At 43.0% G+C, this 18,432-nt stretch overlaps 1 protein-coding gene across 1 annotated transcript; it reads left to right on the top strand.

Moving 5' to 3' along the window:
- Positions 1-4,955: 4,955 nt before the first annotated feature.
- LOC136470408 (protein FAR1-RELATED SEQUENCE 5-like) lies at positions 4,956-9,302 on the top strand. The gene is made up of 7 exons (XM_066468263.1): positions 4,956-4,991; positions 6,537-6,739; positions 6,880-7,265; positions 7,390-7,687; positions 7,790-7,853; positions 7,980-8,249; positions 8,427-9,302. The coding sequence occupies exons 1-7, from the start codon at positions 4,956-4,958 to the stop codon at positions 9,300-9,302; spliced, it is 2,133 nt and encodes a 710-aa protein (XP_066324360.1).
- Positions 9,303-18,432: the final 9,130 nt, after the last annotated feature.

Raw genomic sequence — 18,432 nt, 5'->3', positions numbered from 1 at the left:
AGGAAACGAGGGGATAGAAAAGGAAATCTATATCTAGATAAGGCATGCTATGTGATAATGGAGGTCGGGCCAGCAGGGGAGATCCTTGAGCCGAAGGAATTAAGAGGACGATTCTATAATGCGATCGGGGCCCTAGTAAGAGATAAATTGAACCCAGCTATCCCTAACTAGAAAGAGGTACTAGAGAACAAAAAGAATGAACTATGGGATAGACAGTTGAAGGTCAATTTTAGATTTCTGGAGGGTAAGCACGAACTGGTAAAGAAAAATGCTATTAGGATGATGGGAGAGTCATTCAGACGTTGGAGGTCGGAGCTCAACACGAAGTATATCCAAAAGGGGTTAATTCCCTTCAAAGAGTTCGGCAAAATAACTCCTAGTCAATGGGAGAAGTTCGTGGCTTAGAAGGCTTCACCGGAGGCATTGGAGCTCAGTGCCCGTAACACCGAGCTGGCGAAGAGGAACAAACACCACCATCATCTAGGCCCCGATAGCTACTATGCCAAGGAAGAGTAGTTTAGGAAGATGGACGAAGAGGCCGCAACTGCTGGGAATATCGATGTGACGAATTTGAAGGTACGCTCAAGGAACTGGATATATGCGAGGAGTACAAAATCATCCGGCGTTAATCTTAAGTTTGATAAGCCAGAGACCCAAGAGGCAGTATCAAGGATACTGAAATATGCTGAAGACAAGAAGGGCTCATTCAATCCTTCCAGAGAGAGGGACGAGCTTAGCCTTGGCTTGGGAAACAAGGAGCACATAGGCCGCACCAGGGGGCTAGGGAAAAGGATGACCTAGAAGCAAGGATTCGAAGAGGACAGACACATGTACAAGAAACATGGTAGAGACCAGGAGACTAGTCTTGAGCTCCAAGTAAAGGCTCTAGTTGCGAAGGCGCTGGAGGAGCAAGGACTATCTATGGAGCCATGAAAATTAGGGACGCCGCCGGGAGAACTGGCATTAGTTGGCAGCCCTCCGAAAGTTCCTAGCAGCCAAGGTTCCACTGTAGCCACAACCCCCGTCGATCGCATACGGGAACCAACTAGTTGCACCTTGGTGTTTCTCAGCGGCCGGCAGAACACTATGATGGAGGTGGCAACGAGTGTGGCACATCCTCCCGGTGGCTTACACCACAATAATAAGATACCGCCGGACTACACTAGGGTCGAGGTGCATACCGTGAAGCCTGAGTTCATGCAGTGGAGGATAGACTACGCAACTCCCGAGGGGCTGGTGTTACTCGGAGACGTTATGGGGCAGTTCATCCTCTAGCACAAATGGGACATTATATTGACTGCTTCTTTGCCGCCTCCCCCTCTCCCAAATTTGGAGCGAGTTGTTGAGGTCAGGGAGATATTTTCACCATCTTGTGACCACCATATTCCTGAGATGTCACATTCTTCCCTGCCTCCTAGCGAGCATGTGCCTGATAAGATGCCACAGCCTTCTCCAGCTCGTACCGAGCAAGTGCATGATGAGATGCCACAGTCTTCTCAACAAGTTGCACAACGAGTGCCTCTTGAGATACATGAACAACGAGTGCCTCCTGAAGAAGGTGATGCACAAGAAGATGAGGACGTGCCTGAATGGGAACTTCGAAAGAAGCATCCAATCACCATAAGGCCAGTTTATGTTCCAATGAAAGATGTCTCGTCGGTGTCCAAGTGGTATTCCCATGACCAGTTCAAGCCTGAGAATCAAGTTAAAAAAAGTCCCGTCATGGGGTTCTGAGGAGGCCGTCACTAGCAAACTCCACCAAATTGCAAAACAGTATCCAAATGTTGATGCCATCAAATGGTCAAAGGATTGCCCGAAAATATATGAAAGAGGCAAGCCCTTCCTACCAAACTAGGACATCCAGCGCCTACCACTTGGAATGAGAAGGTTCCATGATTGGTACTTGCGTGTTCTCCCAACGAGCATAGAACTCATACAAGCATGCTTCCCCACCGGCACATTTGGAAGCCCAGCTGGGAAAATTGTCTTTGACTTCAATGACATGCAGACATGCTTTCACCTGGGAGAAATGGAGATGAATCTAATTCGCACGTGGTGCCTATAAGTCCTTGTCCTCCCGATATGATATGAATGTAATCTTTGAATTTTGTTGTAACTAACCCATGCCGTGATTTGTAGAATGCAAGTGCACATTGTCAAACAAATGCCAAGTGTGAAAGCCGGGTATCTAGACCCTCAAGCTATAGCCCAAACAAATTTTAATTACCCTAAATGGTGGACACTGGATGCCAAAGAGTTAGCTGCTGCAAAGACTCTTCGGGAGAAAGAGCACATCTGTACGGCAAAACTAAAGGAAGAGTCCCTTAAGGTTGCGGCATACATTGCCCTAGCTTTCAAAAATCTCCAACAATACTCTACTATATGGCTACCATACAACTTCGAGTAAGTTCAACTCTATACTTAAAGCTTTGTTCGATATATTTTATTCGATGCAAAAGGGCTTATCTAGTTCTATGATTAAATCCATGCAGCAACCACTGGATTTGTATAGCCGTCGATGTCGGGAGGAGCATGGCATGGGTCTTTGATTGAATAGATAGGGACCCGGTGACATACAAAGACTTCATATCGATTCTCAAGACGTATACATATCGATAATCCTCATTAGCTTAGATGTTTATATACGTACTTGTAACGTTCACTTTTGGATTCTAACAAGTTGTATTTGTTAAAATAATTCAAACAGGGCATTTAGGTTCTATGTCACTAATCATCACAGAAGGCATGATCCAGCAAGGAAGGAAAAGCTGGCTATGAAAACACTATGTGCGGTAAGTGTAACTTCTTCAGTACTCCGTTACATGGTTGTCAAAAGTATTACTTAACATTTTCATATGCAAAACACACAGTGCCCCAAGCAGAAGCCTGGGAGTGTACATTGTGGATACTATATATGTTCGATGATGAGTAACACCGGTGCCTATAGGAGACACCCCTTAAGGGTAAGTTTGAACCTCTTCACCCGTAGTATAAAAACTTTGTGCATGGTATGAAATACTACACCAAAACTTATTCTCTTGTAGTGGAGAGAAGAGAAAGAAATGAAAAGAGACCTATACAAGGATGACCAACTCTTAGAGCTCGTCGGCGACCTTTGCAACTTCATATTGGACGAAATTGTACACGTCAAAGGCACCTACCATGACCGAGAGTCTGACTTAGGTAGAAATCCTCAGTACCAACACCTTCGTGAGACTGAAAGGCTAGCTCTAGGACGTTGATAACAATGTGTATGGAATTTGTATATTTAATGATGGGTTGTATATATTCTTGTGAATTGGACTTGTAATTGTAGTTTATATAATATTCTTGTGCTTGTAGTCGCGGTCGTGGGGCGTTCGGCAACGCGAACGCGGTTCGGAACGTTGGTCGCTGGGCATTCGGCAACGCGAACGCGGTTCAGAACATTGGTCGCGGGGCGTTCGACAACGCGATTTTGAATTGTAAATTTGATTTTTTTTTGTGGGAAAACGTACCGTAGGGGCGGTTCTAATAGGTATTTCTAGGGGCGGCTGGTGTTTTCAGCAGCCCCTACAAATTGATTTGTAGGGGCGGCTGGTAATGCGAGCCACCCCTACAAATAGATTTGTAGGGGCGGCTGGAAACACCAGCCGCCCCTATAAATAGATTTGTAGGGGCGGCCTGGGAACCGCCCCTACAAATGCATGATTTGTAGAGACCCTTGCTTAGGGGCGGCTGGGCAAACTGCCACTACATAGGGTTACCAGCCGCCCCTAGAAATGCTTTTTGTAGTAGTGATCAGATTCCACAACCATGCTGAAAGGAGACCCGCTTCAAAGAACACCCGCCAAGCCGAAAGGATCACCACACCGAACTCACACCAGCACGAGCAGAGTCCGGAGAGCTAGAAAGCGCCACCCAACCCGTCGGACCGCGGAGGTTTTCCCATGTGCGAAGCTTGTGTACATGCATCCGCTCCCCATTTCTGTGATGGAGCTCTGCAGTAGACAACGCCGCCCCCCTCAATCTTCGACCTGTTATCGGGCCGGACGATAACCAGAGAGAATCCAGGTAGCCATAGAGGAAGTTAGTAGAAGCATAGACAGGAATCACCTTGGAGTTGTGAATCATGCAACTCGTTTCTCACAAAACATGTTCTCCATATTAGACCTTTCTTCAGTAGCTCAAGGCCATGTGTTATATATATATATATATATATATATATATATATATATATATATATATATATATATATATATATATATATATATATATATATACGGCGAGGCTAAAATGCAACAAGGTGCAATTAATATAGCAATTGCACAGACCACAAAAACACCTCCCGCCCCCACGCCCGACAAAAATAGGCCACGCCCATTCTGGGCGGTCCCGCATCCACCCGCGCGTGGGCCGCGCGCAGTCGCCAGCACGTGGGCCGCTCGCCTCCCCACAAAAAATGGGTCGCGCGCATCCGATTCGTCCGAATCGAGCACCAATTGCAACGCCGTGTGTCTTGTGATTGCAACCTCGATTCTGTTCTGGTTGCAACATATATGCGTGTGCACGGGATGTCTTGAACGGCAAGTAAGAAATACAACAGAAACAGAAAAAGGGATCGCCTGAGGAAAAAACGCATCCCACCCCACGCCCCCCTCTCTCACAGTAGAGGCACCGCCGCCACCGGTGGAGCGCCTTGAGCGGGAGCGCGCTCCTCGCCCTGCGCCGCCGCCCCGCGTCCTGCCTCCAGCATCGAGATGGGGCCAACGCCGCCGTCGCTCGTCGAGGCTGGGCCACTCGCCCTACGTGATCCACCGATGGCATCGGAGAGGGTCGCTGCGTTGATTCGAGCACATCGGAGAGAGCCTCCGCCATCGTCGACACCCATGCTTCCCCCAATAACAGCAATTACAAGCGATCCCATCCACCATACGACGACACTCACGCCGCCGGTGACATTGGCTCCAGGGGACATGGTGACTCCAGATGCCAACCAGCTGTTCTACCCGGTAAAAAAAAGCACTTGACCTCCCTTATACTGTGCCTGTGAGTTGAATGCTTGAATCACCTGTGATTTGTGTGCTGGGTGCAACTAATTGCGACACGACTTTCGTAGTAATTGCGACATAGCTTTGGGATTAAACTGAATAACCTATCACTGACTTTTCCCATGGATCTGGAAAAAAATGCAACTAATTGCAACAGAGATTTGGTAGTAATTGCAACAGAGATGTGGTAGTAATTGCTACACATGGCTTTGAGTTTTAAACTGAATCACCTGTGTTTGGCTTTTCCATGGATCTGATAAAAAGAAAATGCAACTGATTGCAACTAGGATGTGGTATAAATTGCAACAGAGACATGGTAGTAATTGCAACAGAGAATTTTCCAGTGAGTTTGCATCATTTTATTTTGAAAAAAAATATCACACATGTTTTGTATGTTTTCTGTTTGTCAGGAATCAACTATACCAGCTGTGTTAGTGCCAAGAGTGAGGTAGCAATTCTCTACAAAAAATGATGCTTACATATTTTACAAAGATTATGCAAAGCTGGCTGGGTTCAGTTTGAGGACAGCGAGAACAAGCAAGGAGACGAATCATTGGGTCTGCAACAGGGAAGGGAAACATGAGAGCAAAAATAAAGAAGAAGAAGCAAAAATAGAAAAGGGATCGAGAAGATGCGGCTGCCCGGCTTATGTCAAAGTTAAGAAGGATGGGAAGCACAATTTCTGGTTCTTTGACCATGTGCAGGAAGCCCACAACCACAAACTTGAGCCATCTCCTAGGATGACAAGATACATGCACGCACACAAGAACATGGCAGAAGGCATGAGTGACTTATTTAACATAATGACAAGGAACGGAGTTCCACATCAGGCAGCATTGAATGTGATGGCGGATCTGTATGATGGTCGCCATATGTGGGGTTTTACAGAGAAGGACATAAAGAATATGTACGTGCTGAATTTTTTTTCACTGAATTGCAACATGTCACATATCTGAATTGCAAGATGTCACATATCTGAATTGCAAAAAAACATGTGACTGAACTTTTTCTAACAAAAACTGCCCTATATTTTTTAAATGTTCATAGGAAGGCGGCGAAGGCTAGGGAGGAAAGAGAAGATGATCTTAACAAGCTGCTGTAGTTCTTCAGAGAGACATGGTAGTAATTGCAACAAAGAATTTTCCAGTGAGTTTGCATCATTTTATTTTGAAAAAAAATATCACACATGTTTTGTATGTTTTCTTTTTGTCAGGAATCAACTATACCAGCTGTGTTAGTGCCAAGAGTGAGGTAGCAATTCTCTACAAAAAATGATGCTTACATATTTTACAAAGATTATGCAAAGCTGGCTGGGTTCAGTTTGAGGACAGCGAGAACAAGCAAGGAGACGAATCATTGGGTCTGCAATAGGGAAGGGAAACATGAGACCAAAATAAAGAAGAAGAAGCAAAAACAGAAAAGGGATCGAGAAGATGCGGCTGCCCAGCTTATGTCAAAGTTAAGAAGGATGGGAAGCACAATTTCTGGTTCTTTGACCATGTGCAGGAAGCCCACAACCACAAACTTGAGCCATCTCCCAGGATGACAAGATACATGCATGCACACAAGAACATGGCAGAAGGCATGAGTGACTTATTTAACATAATGACAAGGAACGGAGTTCCACATCAGGCAGCATTGAATGTGATGGCGGATCTGTATGATGGTCAACATATGTGTGGTTTTACAGAGAAGGACATAAAGAATATGTATGTGCTGAAATTTTTTTCACTGAATTGCAACATGTCACATATCTGAATTACAAGATGTCACATATCTGAATTGCAAAAAAACATGTGACTGAACTTTTTCTAACAAAAACTTCCCTATATTTTTTAAATGTTCACAGGAAGGCGGCAAAGGCTAGGGAGGAAAGAGAAGATGATCTTAACAAGCTGCTGCAGTTCTTCAGAGAATGCAAGGAGAACAACGAATATTTCTACTGGGATGTGGATGCAGATCCAAAGACTGGAGTGATCAAAAACATATTCTGGAGTCATGCAAGCCAGAGAGCTGAATACAAAGATTTTGGAGATGCCATCACCTTTGATACGACACATAAAACCAACAGCAAGAAGATGTCGCTGGCGATGTTTGTTGGAGCCAACAATAACCTCAAGAACGTGACCTTCGGACAAGCTCTGATTGGTGATGAATCGATTGGATCATTCAAATGGTTGTTTGAGACGTTCAAGAGTTGCATGGGTGGACAGGAACCACATGTTATCCTGACAGGTGAGCCTTATCTTCTTTTCTAAAAACACTGATTGCAACCTTAAAAATTGTATAGTTGCTGCAGCAAAATGCCGCTGTGTGTGCTGCTGATCCTATTTCCCCCCTGTTTTCTGTCTTTTATCAGACGAAGATCCAGCAATGAAAGTTGCAATTGAGTTGGTGTTTTTCAAGTCTCAACACAAAAACTGTCGCTGGCACATAATAAGGCCTTGGGAGTTTGAGTTGGACCAGCTGTACACCGAGCACAAGGATAAAAACTTGAAGGAAAGGCTTGAATCGTTGATAAACTATCCATTGGGGCCGACGCAATTTGAGGTTGAATGGGAGAAGCTAGTTGATGAGTGTGGCATTGCTGATCATCCTGCCATTAGAGCCCTATGGGATAAGAGGGAGAGGTGGATAGCTGCTTATTTCAAGGGGATGTATTGTGGTAGGATGACGTCGACGCAACGATCGGAGAGCTAGAACAGGGTGCTCAAAGATGGCTATGTTAGTGAGAGCACTAGCATGCACATGTTCGCTAGAAGGATGCTAGACTCACTCCAGCATGCTGACCACATGGACGTAGGAGAGACACATTATGCACAGGTAAAAGAAAAACAAAAAAAAATCACATGGCATTTGCAATGGTTACTGTTCCCAGTTACAACACAGTCCATATTCTAAGTGCAAAAAAAGACAAACATACTAAAAAATAAAGATTGCTAAATGCAGGCTGAGGTGGTGCGGGCTTACAAAGCAAAATTTGATGAGCAGCTATGCAGAGTGTACACTAGACCTGTATACCAAGAGTACAAAAAGCAGTACAATAACAGCACAGCATTTGTCATTCGCCCTGATCCAGACCCACAGATGAGTAATGGCTGGTTGGTGAAGCATGAACAAGGGGGAGGGAGCTTCTCTGGGCACAACATGAATTCAGGGTGGTTGCTGATAAGGACAATGGTGAATATAGATGCGAATGCAAACAATGGGAACACACAGGTATGCGTGGATCTGAAAAAATATTTGTTAAAAGCTCCAATTGCAACTTTGTGGGCACACAGTTGCAACATGTATCATACAAATGATTGCAACTTCTGACATGTGCATCTGTTGTTTTTTAAAAAAATTACAGGGCTATTCTGCATGCATATTATAAGAGCCTTCACCCACCTGCAGGTCAGGAAAATCCCAGAGAAGTACATCCAGAAAAGGTACACTCGTAGTGCGAGGCAAGAAGTTACGTGGGATAGGCATGACGGCGTGCTAATTGGTCCAGCAGCAAGCCAAGAACAGACCTGGATGTCCAGCTTGCTACCTAAGTTGATGAAGCTCGGAAGGGCAAGAAGTAGGTCAGATCGTGCTTGTCAAGAGACAAATAGGCAGCTGGACAAGATCATCCCAGGAATTGAAATGTTTCCAAGAAGCATGGAGAATGGGTCACCAGGTAGTGGGCCGTCAGCAACTGAATCAGTGGCGACAACAGCACACCCTGCTAATGATGACACCACAACTAATGGGTCGCTTGGCAGTGTGCCGTCGGCAACTGGATCAGTGGTGACAACAACACAACCTGATAATGGTAGCGCTGGATCGCAGCCATCATCAGCGCTATTGCATGATGGATTGTTGCTGATTGAGCCCCCTATAGCACGCACAAAAGGCAGAGGGAAGAAAAGGAAAAATGAAGTTGAGCCTCCACGTGATGGTATCCCGTTCAACACATATGACAAAGAAAACTATGGTAACAAGGAATGCAGCGGGTGTGGGGTCCGAGGTTCACATTACGTCACGACATGTCCGATAAACCCCGATCGAAGCAAGGCAGCAGAAATGCGTCTCCACGAAAAGAGTGCTAAAGCAAATGCTAGGCCTCCAAGGAAAAGAGGGCAGCCAAAGATAGTGAGGGATCTACATGAAGAAAGTGATGTAGATGTTGCCGAAGTTGCTAAAACACAACCAAGCAGCTCTGCGCACAGAGGGGCTGGAAGAGGAAGAGGTTCAGCAACCAGAGGCCGTGGGGGGAGAGCTCCGCGTGTGAACTGCAACGAGTAAAAAGTGCTAGACCAAAAAAAACAAAAAAGTCCTTTGTGTTTTCTTGCTGTAAAAACACATAGTGTGGCATGTGTAGATTATAACCTCTACAAATTATAGGTTACATGTGTATAAATTAAAAACTATATGATTACATCTTTGAAACACATGCTTGTTTGTTTTTGAATACTTTCTAGTTGTTGTTTCTGGAAAACATCAAATATAATGAGAATGCTAGCAAAAAATAGTTGCTCTCTACACCTATTGTACACCGTTTGCAACATGGGTGTGACGCAGTTGCAATCTAGTTAATTACCATTTGCAACCTGATTAACTACAAACCTGGTTAATTCTTAGTTTAAGAACCAATTCTGGGAAAAGCAAAAAATAGAATGAGAACGATGGCAAAAAGTCTCAGGTTAATACAAAATTGCACACCTATTGTACACCATTTGCAACATGATATGTGACGCAATTGCAACCTGGTTAATTACGAATTGCAACATGGTTAATTGCAACCTGGTTAATTATCTTAGTATGACAACCAATTCCAGCCTCCACTAAGTTTTCTGGTTAATTGATCGAGTTGTATGCATTCGTAAGCAAAACGATGGGACACGGTATAGTATAGCTTAAATAAATAAGAAGAAATATAACAATTATGTACAACATATGCACAAAAGCATTGCAAGTTATGACACATATGCAACCTTGTTATTAATAACAAATTTGCTGCATCATTTAGATGTCATCAGGGAGGAGTTGCAATTTACAACAAGTCTTTGAACCAGTTACAACACGAGTGCTCGAAGAGTTGCAAGTTATGACACATAGTTTTCAAATAGTGTAAACATACACAGATATCATCGTACTGAAAAAACACAATGTGCATGATGCTGATAAACATCAATGACACACAAAACAAAAACAACATGTCATGAAAGTTCATCATTGCTCGGCATCCCAAAGTATCTTCCTTCCGCCAATCCTATAAACATCCAGTTCGTCAGGTAGGTCAACCTGGTTCAGTGGATGAAACACCAAGTAGTGCATGAGCTCTACCCTGTATATCATGCCCTTGAACTAAAAACACAGTGAAGAAGAAAGAAAAAAAGAACATTTGGGACTGCTGAAAATGATAGTAGAACTTGCAGATCATATATACATTTGAACACAAAGAAAATGTGGGGGCAAAAAAAGAAGGAAATGCTCACTGGATTGATGTTAATGTTCAGCTTCTTGCCATCCCAAAATTCCATATATTTCCAAAGGAAAAACATGCAATCACTGGGCCCGCCTTGTTTTGGGACCTCAACGAATGGCTTGCTCCATTTTTCAATTTGAGGGAATTTTTTCTTGCTAGCCTTCTGGAATACAACACTTATGATGGGGATCTTCTCAAAAATGGGCTCGTGGCGTGATGCAGGGCTAGTATCCGCCCAAAAATAGTCAATTGAGTCTAGGATATCGATCTGATTGTGAATTTGATTGATGCAGTAAATAAAATAATGCTTCCCAACACATACTGGAATAAATATCTGCATGCGTATGTTGAGTATGATGCATCAGTTGAGTAAACAAAAAATAGTTGCTGTCTACACCTACTGTACACCGTTTGCAACATGGGATGTGACACAATTGCAACCTGGTTAATTAACATTTGCAGTGGGACTACTTTGCTGGTTAATTACACATCAGTTGAGTATGATGCATCAGTTGTGGCCAGTTCCAAAAATCATTAAAAAAGAGAGAGAAAAGCAAAACCAATCAAATAATCAAATACTAACCAGCTTTGCTCTGGTTAAATCAGGATAATGCTCGACTTCATTCTCAAGGTGCTGTCTTAATACAGTGAATTCTCGAGTCTCAGTTTTTCCATCATCTGTGTAGATGCTGTTAATGCCATTTACCAGGTGCTGGAGAAAACAAAATATGCGAAGATTAAAACAGCAGCTAATGTGCAAAAAAGAAAAGTGTGTATGGGGGTTCGGTAAAAACTCACATAGAAGCCGGTGGTGAGGAACAGCCTATATCCGATTGAATTTTCCTTGTGGACAATATCATCATAACGGAGACAATGAACAGTGAAATCTAGAACAGAAGAGTCACCATCTTTGTTATCCGCAAAACTAGTAAGTAGATCATTGCCGTCAAAAGAGCAAAAGATGCTGAAATCAATCAGAGCCATCCTGTGTAGTGGGCAGAAACAGAATATGTTACAAAAAAAATCAAAAAATCAGAAGATAGGAAGCTAATTACAACACTGATGTATGTCGTTTGCAACAATGATATGTGGGTGATTACTCTCTTAGCTTCTCATCAGACGCGATCTTGATCCTTAGAGCTAGAGCCTTTGCCAATGGTACTTTCGGGCGGTTGTTGGGAATTAGGAAAGGAGATATGTACTTCCTTGGCTTCTTCTTCAACCGCTCTCCCACATGTTTGAAGATCATCTTTTGGAACTAATTGAAGTCTTGTGATCCTTGTTCATGTTCCTCTTGAGACAACCGGATAGGTGGGGTTAAGCAATTTATGTCTTCAATTGGATCATCTGGAAAAGATGCATCAGATGCAGCTCCGCTGGGCCCTTCCTCACCAACGACACTGCTCTTCAACATGGCAATCTCTACATTGGCTTCATCACGCATCTGACACAGATATTTCTCATGTTGAGCGCGGCGCGCTTCTTGCTCTTTCTTCATACGAGCAAGAGACCTCTTTTTCCCGGCAGGTGCCCGAACAGCTTTCACTTTCTTACGACCACCACAAAGAGGCTTAGAAAAAAATGGAAAATTATAGTGAGCTGCAAACTATTAGAAAAAAGCTATATATATGCAAACAGACACGAGAAAAAAAAGTTGCCTGCATAAAAAAATAATTGTGTAATGTTTGTGTCATAAATAGCTTACAGCAGATTTGCTAACTTTGCGGCCAGTGCTTGAGGTTGTCAAGGGATCCTCCATGTGATCAGATGCCTCCTTTCTCGGTGTCTCAACTTCAGGATTGGCAGGCTATGGTTGTGGTTGCCTGGATGCACCTCCAATCTCACTGGTTATGTTTTGTGGAATACAAATTGCAACCAATAAGACAATCCAATTATAATATTGATGCTACAAGAATTACTACACTATGAAGTGATCATCATGTCACCTGGTCAGTGGAGGGATCACCAAGCATAGATGTTTCTAGCTGATTAATTATGGACTCCAACCCCTTCGAAGGACCACGCAATGGAAACGGTGCTAGGGGTAAATGAAAAAGAAAAGTATATAAGAATTAACATGGCAAAACGGAAGAAAAAAACTCATAATGAATACAGCCAAAAAAAAGGGGGAGATTCATATAAAAGAATTACTTGATATGCCTTTCTCTTGGTCATCAACATTGCTGCTAGGTGTTGGCGGCGTGTGTGGGGGGCTAATCTGAGATGACTGGGCATCAACATTGCCGCTGCTTGACTCAGTGTTAACTGGTTCACGAATTCGAGAATGAGGATCTATAACTTTGAAAAAAAGGAAAATATAAGCTGGAATAATTAAGGTTGTAGGACCCTACCACATTGTAAATGCATATTCTACTGGAGACTTGACCCCAATTGCAACAGAAACTACTGCACAGTTGCTACTGGTGCCATGACCCCAATTGCAACAGAAACTATTACAAAAGTTGCTACTGGTGCCATGACCCACATTTGCAACTCTTGCCATGAACAAATGTGTGTTTGAAGAAATACTACTAGTGTAACAAAAAAAGCCAATAAAAACGCAACAAAAAACTACTACAGAAAAAATACTAGTCAAAAATACAAAGGATGCTAGATAAAAGCACTTATAACTGTACCCATGCTGCTAGAGATCGACGTATAGCATCTGCATGTATAAAAAACAAAAAGACAAAACACAGGAGACCAAAAATTGCTACTAGAGACATGACCCAATTGCAACAGAAACTACGGCACAGTTGCTACTAGTGCCATGACCAGTACTACATAGGAAGAAAAATACTAGTGGTGATTACAAAAAAATATGAAAAAGAATAACAAAAAAATTACATGGTGATTTCGTCCATTCAAACATAAGTATTCGAGGATTACCTCCAATATTTCCACCTTCTCCAACATCTTTTTTGCCCTCTCCTCTTACACCAGATTCTTTGTCAGCACCTTCTTGGCCATCTCGGTCTCCGCCTTCAGGTCCTTTCTCAAATTCTCTTTCAGCACCTTCTTGGCCATCTCGGTCTCCGCCTTTAGGTCCTTTTCCAGCACCTTCTTGGCCATCTCCATCTCCGCCTTCAGGTCCTTGGCCAATATCATGGTCTGAATCACGTCCTTGGCCAAATCCATCTCCATCGAATTCTTCTTCCTGAAAATCATCTTGGCCAAATCCAGCTCCACTAGTTTCTCCTCCTGCATACCAAAAAAATAGACACCCAACGTAAGCTTGTTGGCCCATCTGCACCCCAATTGCAACACAGATAATGGCTGTAATTGCAACATGAAAACAAAAAGACAAAAATGCAACAAAAAAAAGAGAACCTAGTGGTGGTTCAACATCTGGAATATGTCCTCCGCTAGTCTCTCCTCCTGCATACCAAACAAATAGACACCCCACGTAAGCTTGTTGGCCCCCCTGCCCCCCAATTGCAACACAGATAATGTGGTAATTGAAAAATGAAACAAAGACAAAATGCAACAAAAGTACCTCCTCCAGAATTTGCTCCAACATTTTCTTCTTCTAGAACATCTTCGTCACCTACTGCTTTGCGTTGATCTTCATCAACAGCTGATTTAGCTGCTGCTGCATACCCAAAAATTTGTTAGTCTTGAAAACAAACTAATAATAAAAATTTCAAAACTGGTATGACACACAATTGCAACACATATATATGTTAGTAATTGCAATGTGAATACGTTGAAAACTGCAACAAACTACCTGATGCTCCAGATTTACTCTTCTTCCTCCTCTTTCCCCTCCTACGCTCATTAGCAGCTTCCCTACCAGCATGGGAATCAGCAAAAAGCTTCTGAATAGCACTGAAGCACTCATGATGACTTTTTGCCATTAGATCGTTGGCCATAGTAATGTACTGAGCAGCCTTGGTCGCGTAGGTCTGGGCCTGGGCAGTACTGTCATCAAAAGCCTTCAATATCTTAAGCGCCTCTGACTTCCTACTTCTTCCAACTACATCAGCAATGCTCTGGCCAAAAGTAGTACGGAAGCCGGGTATTGATGTAGAATAGGAGGCTGAAGCTCCATGGCAGCATGCCCGCCAGGGGGATGATGTGTGCTAGCCAAGTCCGCTGAGGTACCAGTAGCATAAGAAGCTCCCTCAAGAGCAAGAACAGGGCGAGGGGCAGCAATAGTAGGAGCAGCTGGGACAAAAGCAGGGGGTGTATAACATGTGGTGGCGATGCTTCTCAACTGCAGGTTTTTAAAAAACAAAAAAAATGAAACTGGTTATCCGAAACGTAAAATCACATACTGGATAAAAAAATGCAAAAAAGAAAAAAATCAAAAAAAAAGAAAAAACAGATTATCAGCATCTTACCCTGAGGTTGCCATATTCAATAGCATCTTCTGGAACATCTCCCCTGCGATCCAATGTTGTAATTCTGTTGATAATTTTGCTATCCAAAATAGCACATCGGGGGAGCGCGAACGAGTCTACCTGTAGCCCATGCTGCAAGTGATCGACATATAGCATCTGCATGTATAAAAAAAGACAACAAAAACACACACAGGACACCAATTACTACTGAAGACATGACCCAATTGCAATAGAAAACTACTACACAATTGCTACTGATGACATGAATAATTCAATTACTATTGGAGACATGAACCAATTGCAACAGAAAACTACTAAACAGTTGATACTGGTGCCATGACCCCAGTTCCAAATTCTTGCCCCGTGAACAAAATGTGTGTTTTGGAGAAACTACTACATAGCCAGAGAATTACTACTAGTGTAACAAGCCAGTAAAAATGCAACGGAAACTGCTACAGAAAAATACTAGTAAAAAATACAAGGGATGATAGACAAAAATAAAACAACAGTAGACCAAATGCTATTGGAGACATGACCCAATTGCAACAAAAACTACTACAGTGTTGCTATGGTGCCATGACCCCCACTAGCAACTCTTGAGAAACTAAATGCATAGCCAGAAAAAAATACTACTAGTGTAACAAGCCAGTAAATGCAACAAAAACTACTGCAGAAAATTACAAGTAAAAAATATAAAGAATGCTAGATAAGAAAAGATCAACAGGAGATCAATTGCTACTGGAAACATGACCCAATTGCAACAAAACTACAACACAATTACTACTGTGCCATGACCCCATTTGCAACTCTTGCCATGAACAAAATGTGTGTTTTTGGAGAAACTACTACACAACTAGGGGAAAACTACTAGTGTCACAAAAGCCAGTAAATGCAACAAAAACTTACCATAAGAAAAATACCGCATCTTGTGAGAGGTGCATGGACGCCCTTCGTCGCGAAATCCTTTTTATACAAACGTGCAGCTTTGCTAAGGTTGTCCACTACTGCTTTGCACCAATTAATCTTGCCAATGTTGTCCAGATCCTCAGTATATATAACATCCTCAAGCCTGATGCAACTATTAGTGTTTGAGAAAAGTAGAGACTGGAATACAGCCATAAAAAATGCCCTGAGACCCAAATCCCCCGTGAGCTTCTTGCTCTTCAGTCCATCCACAATATCCGCAATCCTGATACCCAGCCTTTTGTATGTACTAGGACAGATTTGTTCTCCCAACTCATTCTGCCTAACACGAGCTTCAGCGTCAGACATATAAGGTGGGTCACCGCCAACTTTGGGTATCTGGAATAGACACCAATTAGTGTGCTCATTAACATCAATCACTTTACCACCACCAAGCTCTAATTTCATTGTTTCAGGGTTAAGCCTCAACATAAGCCAGGTGAGCAACTTCCTATCCAGGCAGGTTGGTTTGAATCCCAACAATCCACCAAAACCCCTTGCCTTTACTATATCTTTGAGGTCAGCAGGGAGAGCTTTGAGAAGTTCATGAAATTTTGAAGGAGAGCAACGAATTGCAGGAGGCTGCTTGCAGGGCCTCTTCTTATTGGCTACATTCACTGCATCCCCATCACCATCAGCACTAGTGTCACCATCACCGCCAGCCTCGGCATCATCCTCTCCATGTTGTTCACTCCCTGCGTCACCATCAGTGCCAGGATCAAAATCTGGATCTTGCTCTCTTTCCTGTCGTTCATGCACTTCACTCTCAACATCAGGTTGGGGTGGACTGGGGAACCTTAATCTCTTCTTCCTGCCCTTCGACTTGTATACATTAAGCCTTTTCGGCTCCAGCGGAGCAAAACGGGGGGAACGCCGGGGGGGGGCACTGCCCTGAGCACCTGATACATTTTGCTCATGCGAAGCAACACGGGAGGAACATCGAGGAGGGTCACTGCCCTAGGAACCTGATACATTCCCTTCTGAATTCATTATAACCACTGCCATTGAAAAAAAATACACATCAGAAAAAAAGCCAGTTGCACAAAAAAAAAGAGAATAAAACATAAAATTGCACTGTTAACCATTTGCAACCAATAAAACACTACACTTGCACCTTCAAAAAAGATTGAAAAAGCCAGATGTAGCAACAGTTACAATTTCAGTTTAGTTTCAGATGAATTGTCAACAAATTACAACTAGAACACCCTCCTAGTTACAACTAAGGTTAGAAGTTAGTTACACAAGTCATCAAGAGCAAAACATGAAAGGTTTTGAGTCCGACGTATGTACTATGTCCATCAACACTTATAAGGTTATCGAAAACAAAAAAGTCCCAATTCATGCATATATTAGAACCCATGAAAAAATGGTGTCATTTTGAGCCCATGAGCCATAGATCAAAACAAAACAAAAATCGAACAGTATCCTCTACATATTAGAACCCAGAAATGAACAAACCAGCATTGTCAACCAATTGCAACCGATAAAACACTAGAGATGCACCTTCAGATTAAGTGAGTTGCAGCAACACTTACAAAATCAGTTGAATTTCAGATGAATTGTCGACCATTTACAACTACAACACCCTACCAGTTGCAAACATAAGGACAAATAGGCTAGTTACACAAGTCATCGCAAAAATTATAAAACTAAGTACTAATATGGTTACAATTGCAATTGCCCCATGGATCCTCTAAATTGCAAACAAACCATAAAAAAGCCGATTACAAACGAGCATAATAGCCAGTTAAAACGAATTCAATTCAAAATTAAGTAGGGATAGGGAATGGGGGATGACTTACATCGGGATAAAAAGTGGCAGATTCGAATTTGAGCGCCTCAACACGGCGACGCTCGAACCCTAGGTCCAGAAATCCGAAGAGCGGCAAATGGAGAGCGGAAAACCGCAGCACGCGAAGCGGCAAATGGAGAGCGCGGGGGTGTGGGGGAGTACGGGGTGGGGGAGCAGCGACAAAAATGAAGGGCGAGTGGGGGCGGTTTTCTCTCGACGGAGCGACGGCGCAGCGCGAGCGACGGCGGTTCCTCGCGAGGAAAAGAGCAACAGAAACTGAACAGAGGGAGTGGAGGTGGTTTGCTGGAGCGTGCCGCGTGCGGACCAGGTGGTGCGGGTGTGCGGACCAGTTGGTGCGGGCGAGGCAGCCTCGGGCGCGTGCGAGCTGGACTAGATGGGCGCGCGCATCGGTCGGTTTGGCCTGGGTGCATTCTATATTCTCTATATAGAATGCACCCAGGTGTAATATATATATATCTTGTAGCTGGCTATAAAATAACTTATTCTGTAGCCATTTTGAGTTACGATAATTACTATGTTAATTTACGAGATTATAGTAACTCCTTACTAAGTGATTTACTATAACATTATATGGTAAATATCCCCATGTGTTATAATAACCCAACTATCATAAATATGTATTGATATTATCGAAAATTAATATATAAAATTATCGTAAATGAAGGTGGCTACAGAATAACTTATTTTGTAGCTGGCTACTGAATAGCCTCTCCCTATATATAAGGCTATTCTGCAGCTGGCCATAGAATAACTTATTCTATAGCCACCTTAATTTATGATAATGTTTGTACCAATTTACGATAACATGAATATGCATTTACGATACTC

This window comes from Miscanthus floridulus, chromosome 8, assembly GCF_019320115.1.
Source record: "Miscanthus floridulus cultivar M001 chromosome 8, ASM1932011v1, whole genome shotgun sequence".
Taxonomy (NCBI): domain Eukaryota; kingdom Viridiplantae; phylum Streptophyta; class Magnoliopsida; order Poales; family Poaceae; genus Miscanthus; species Miscanthus floridulus.
The sequence above is the reverse complement of the archived record's forward strand: the minus strand, read 5'-3'. Positions and strand labels throughout refer to the sequence as shown.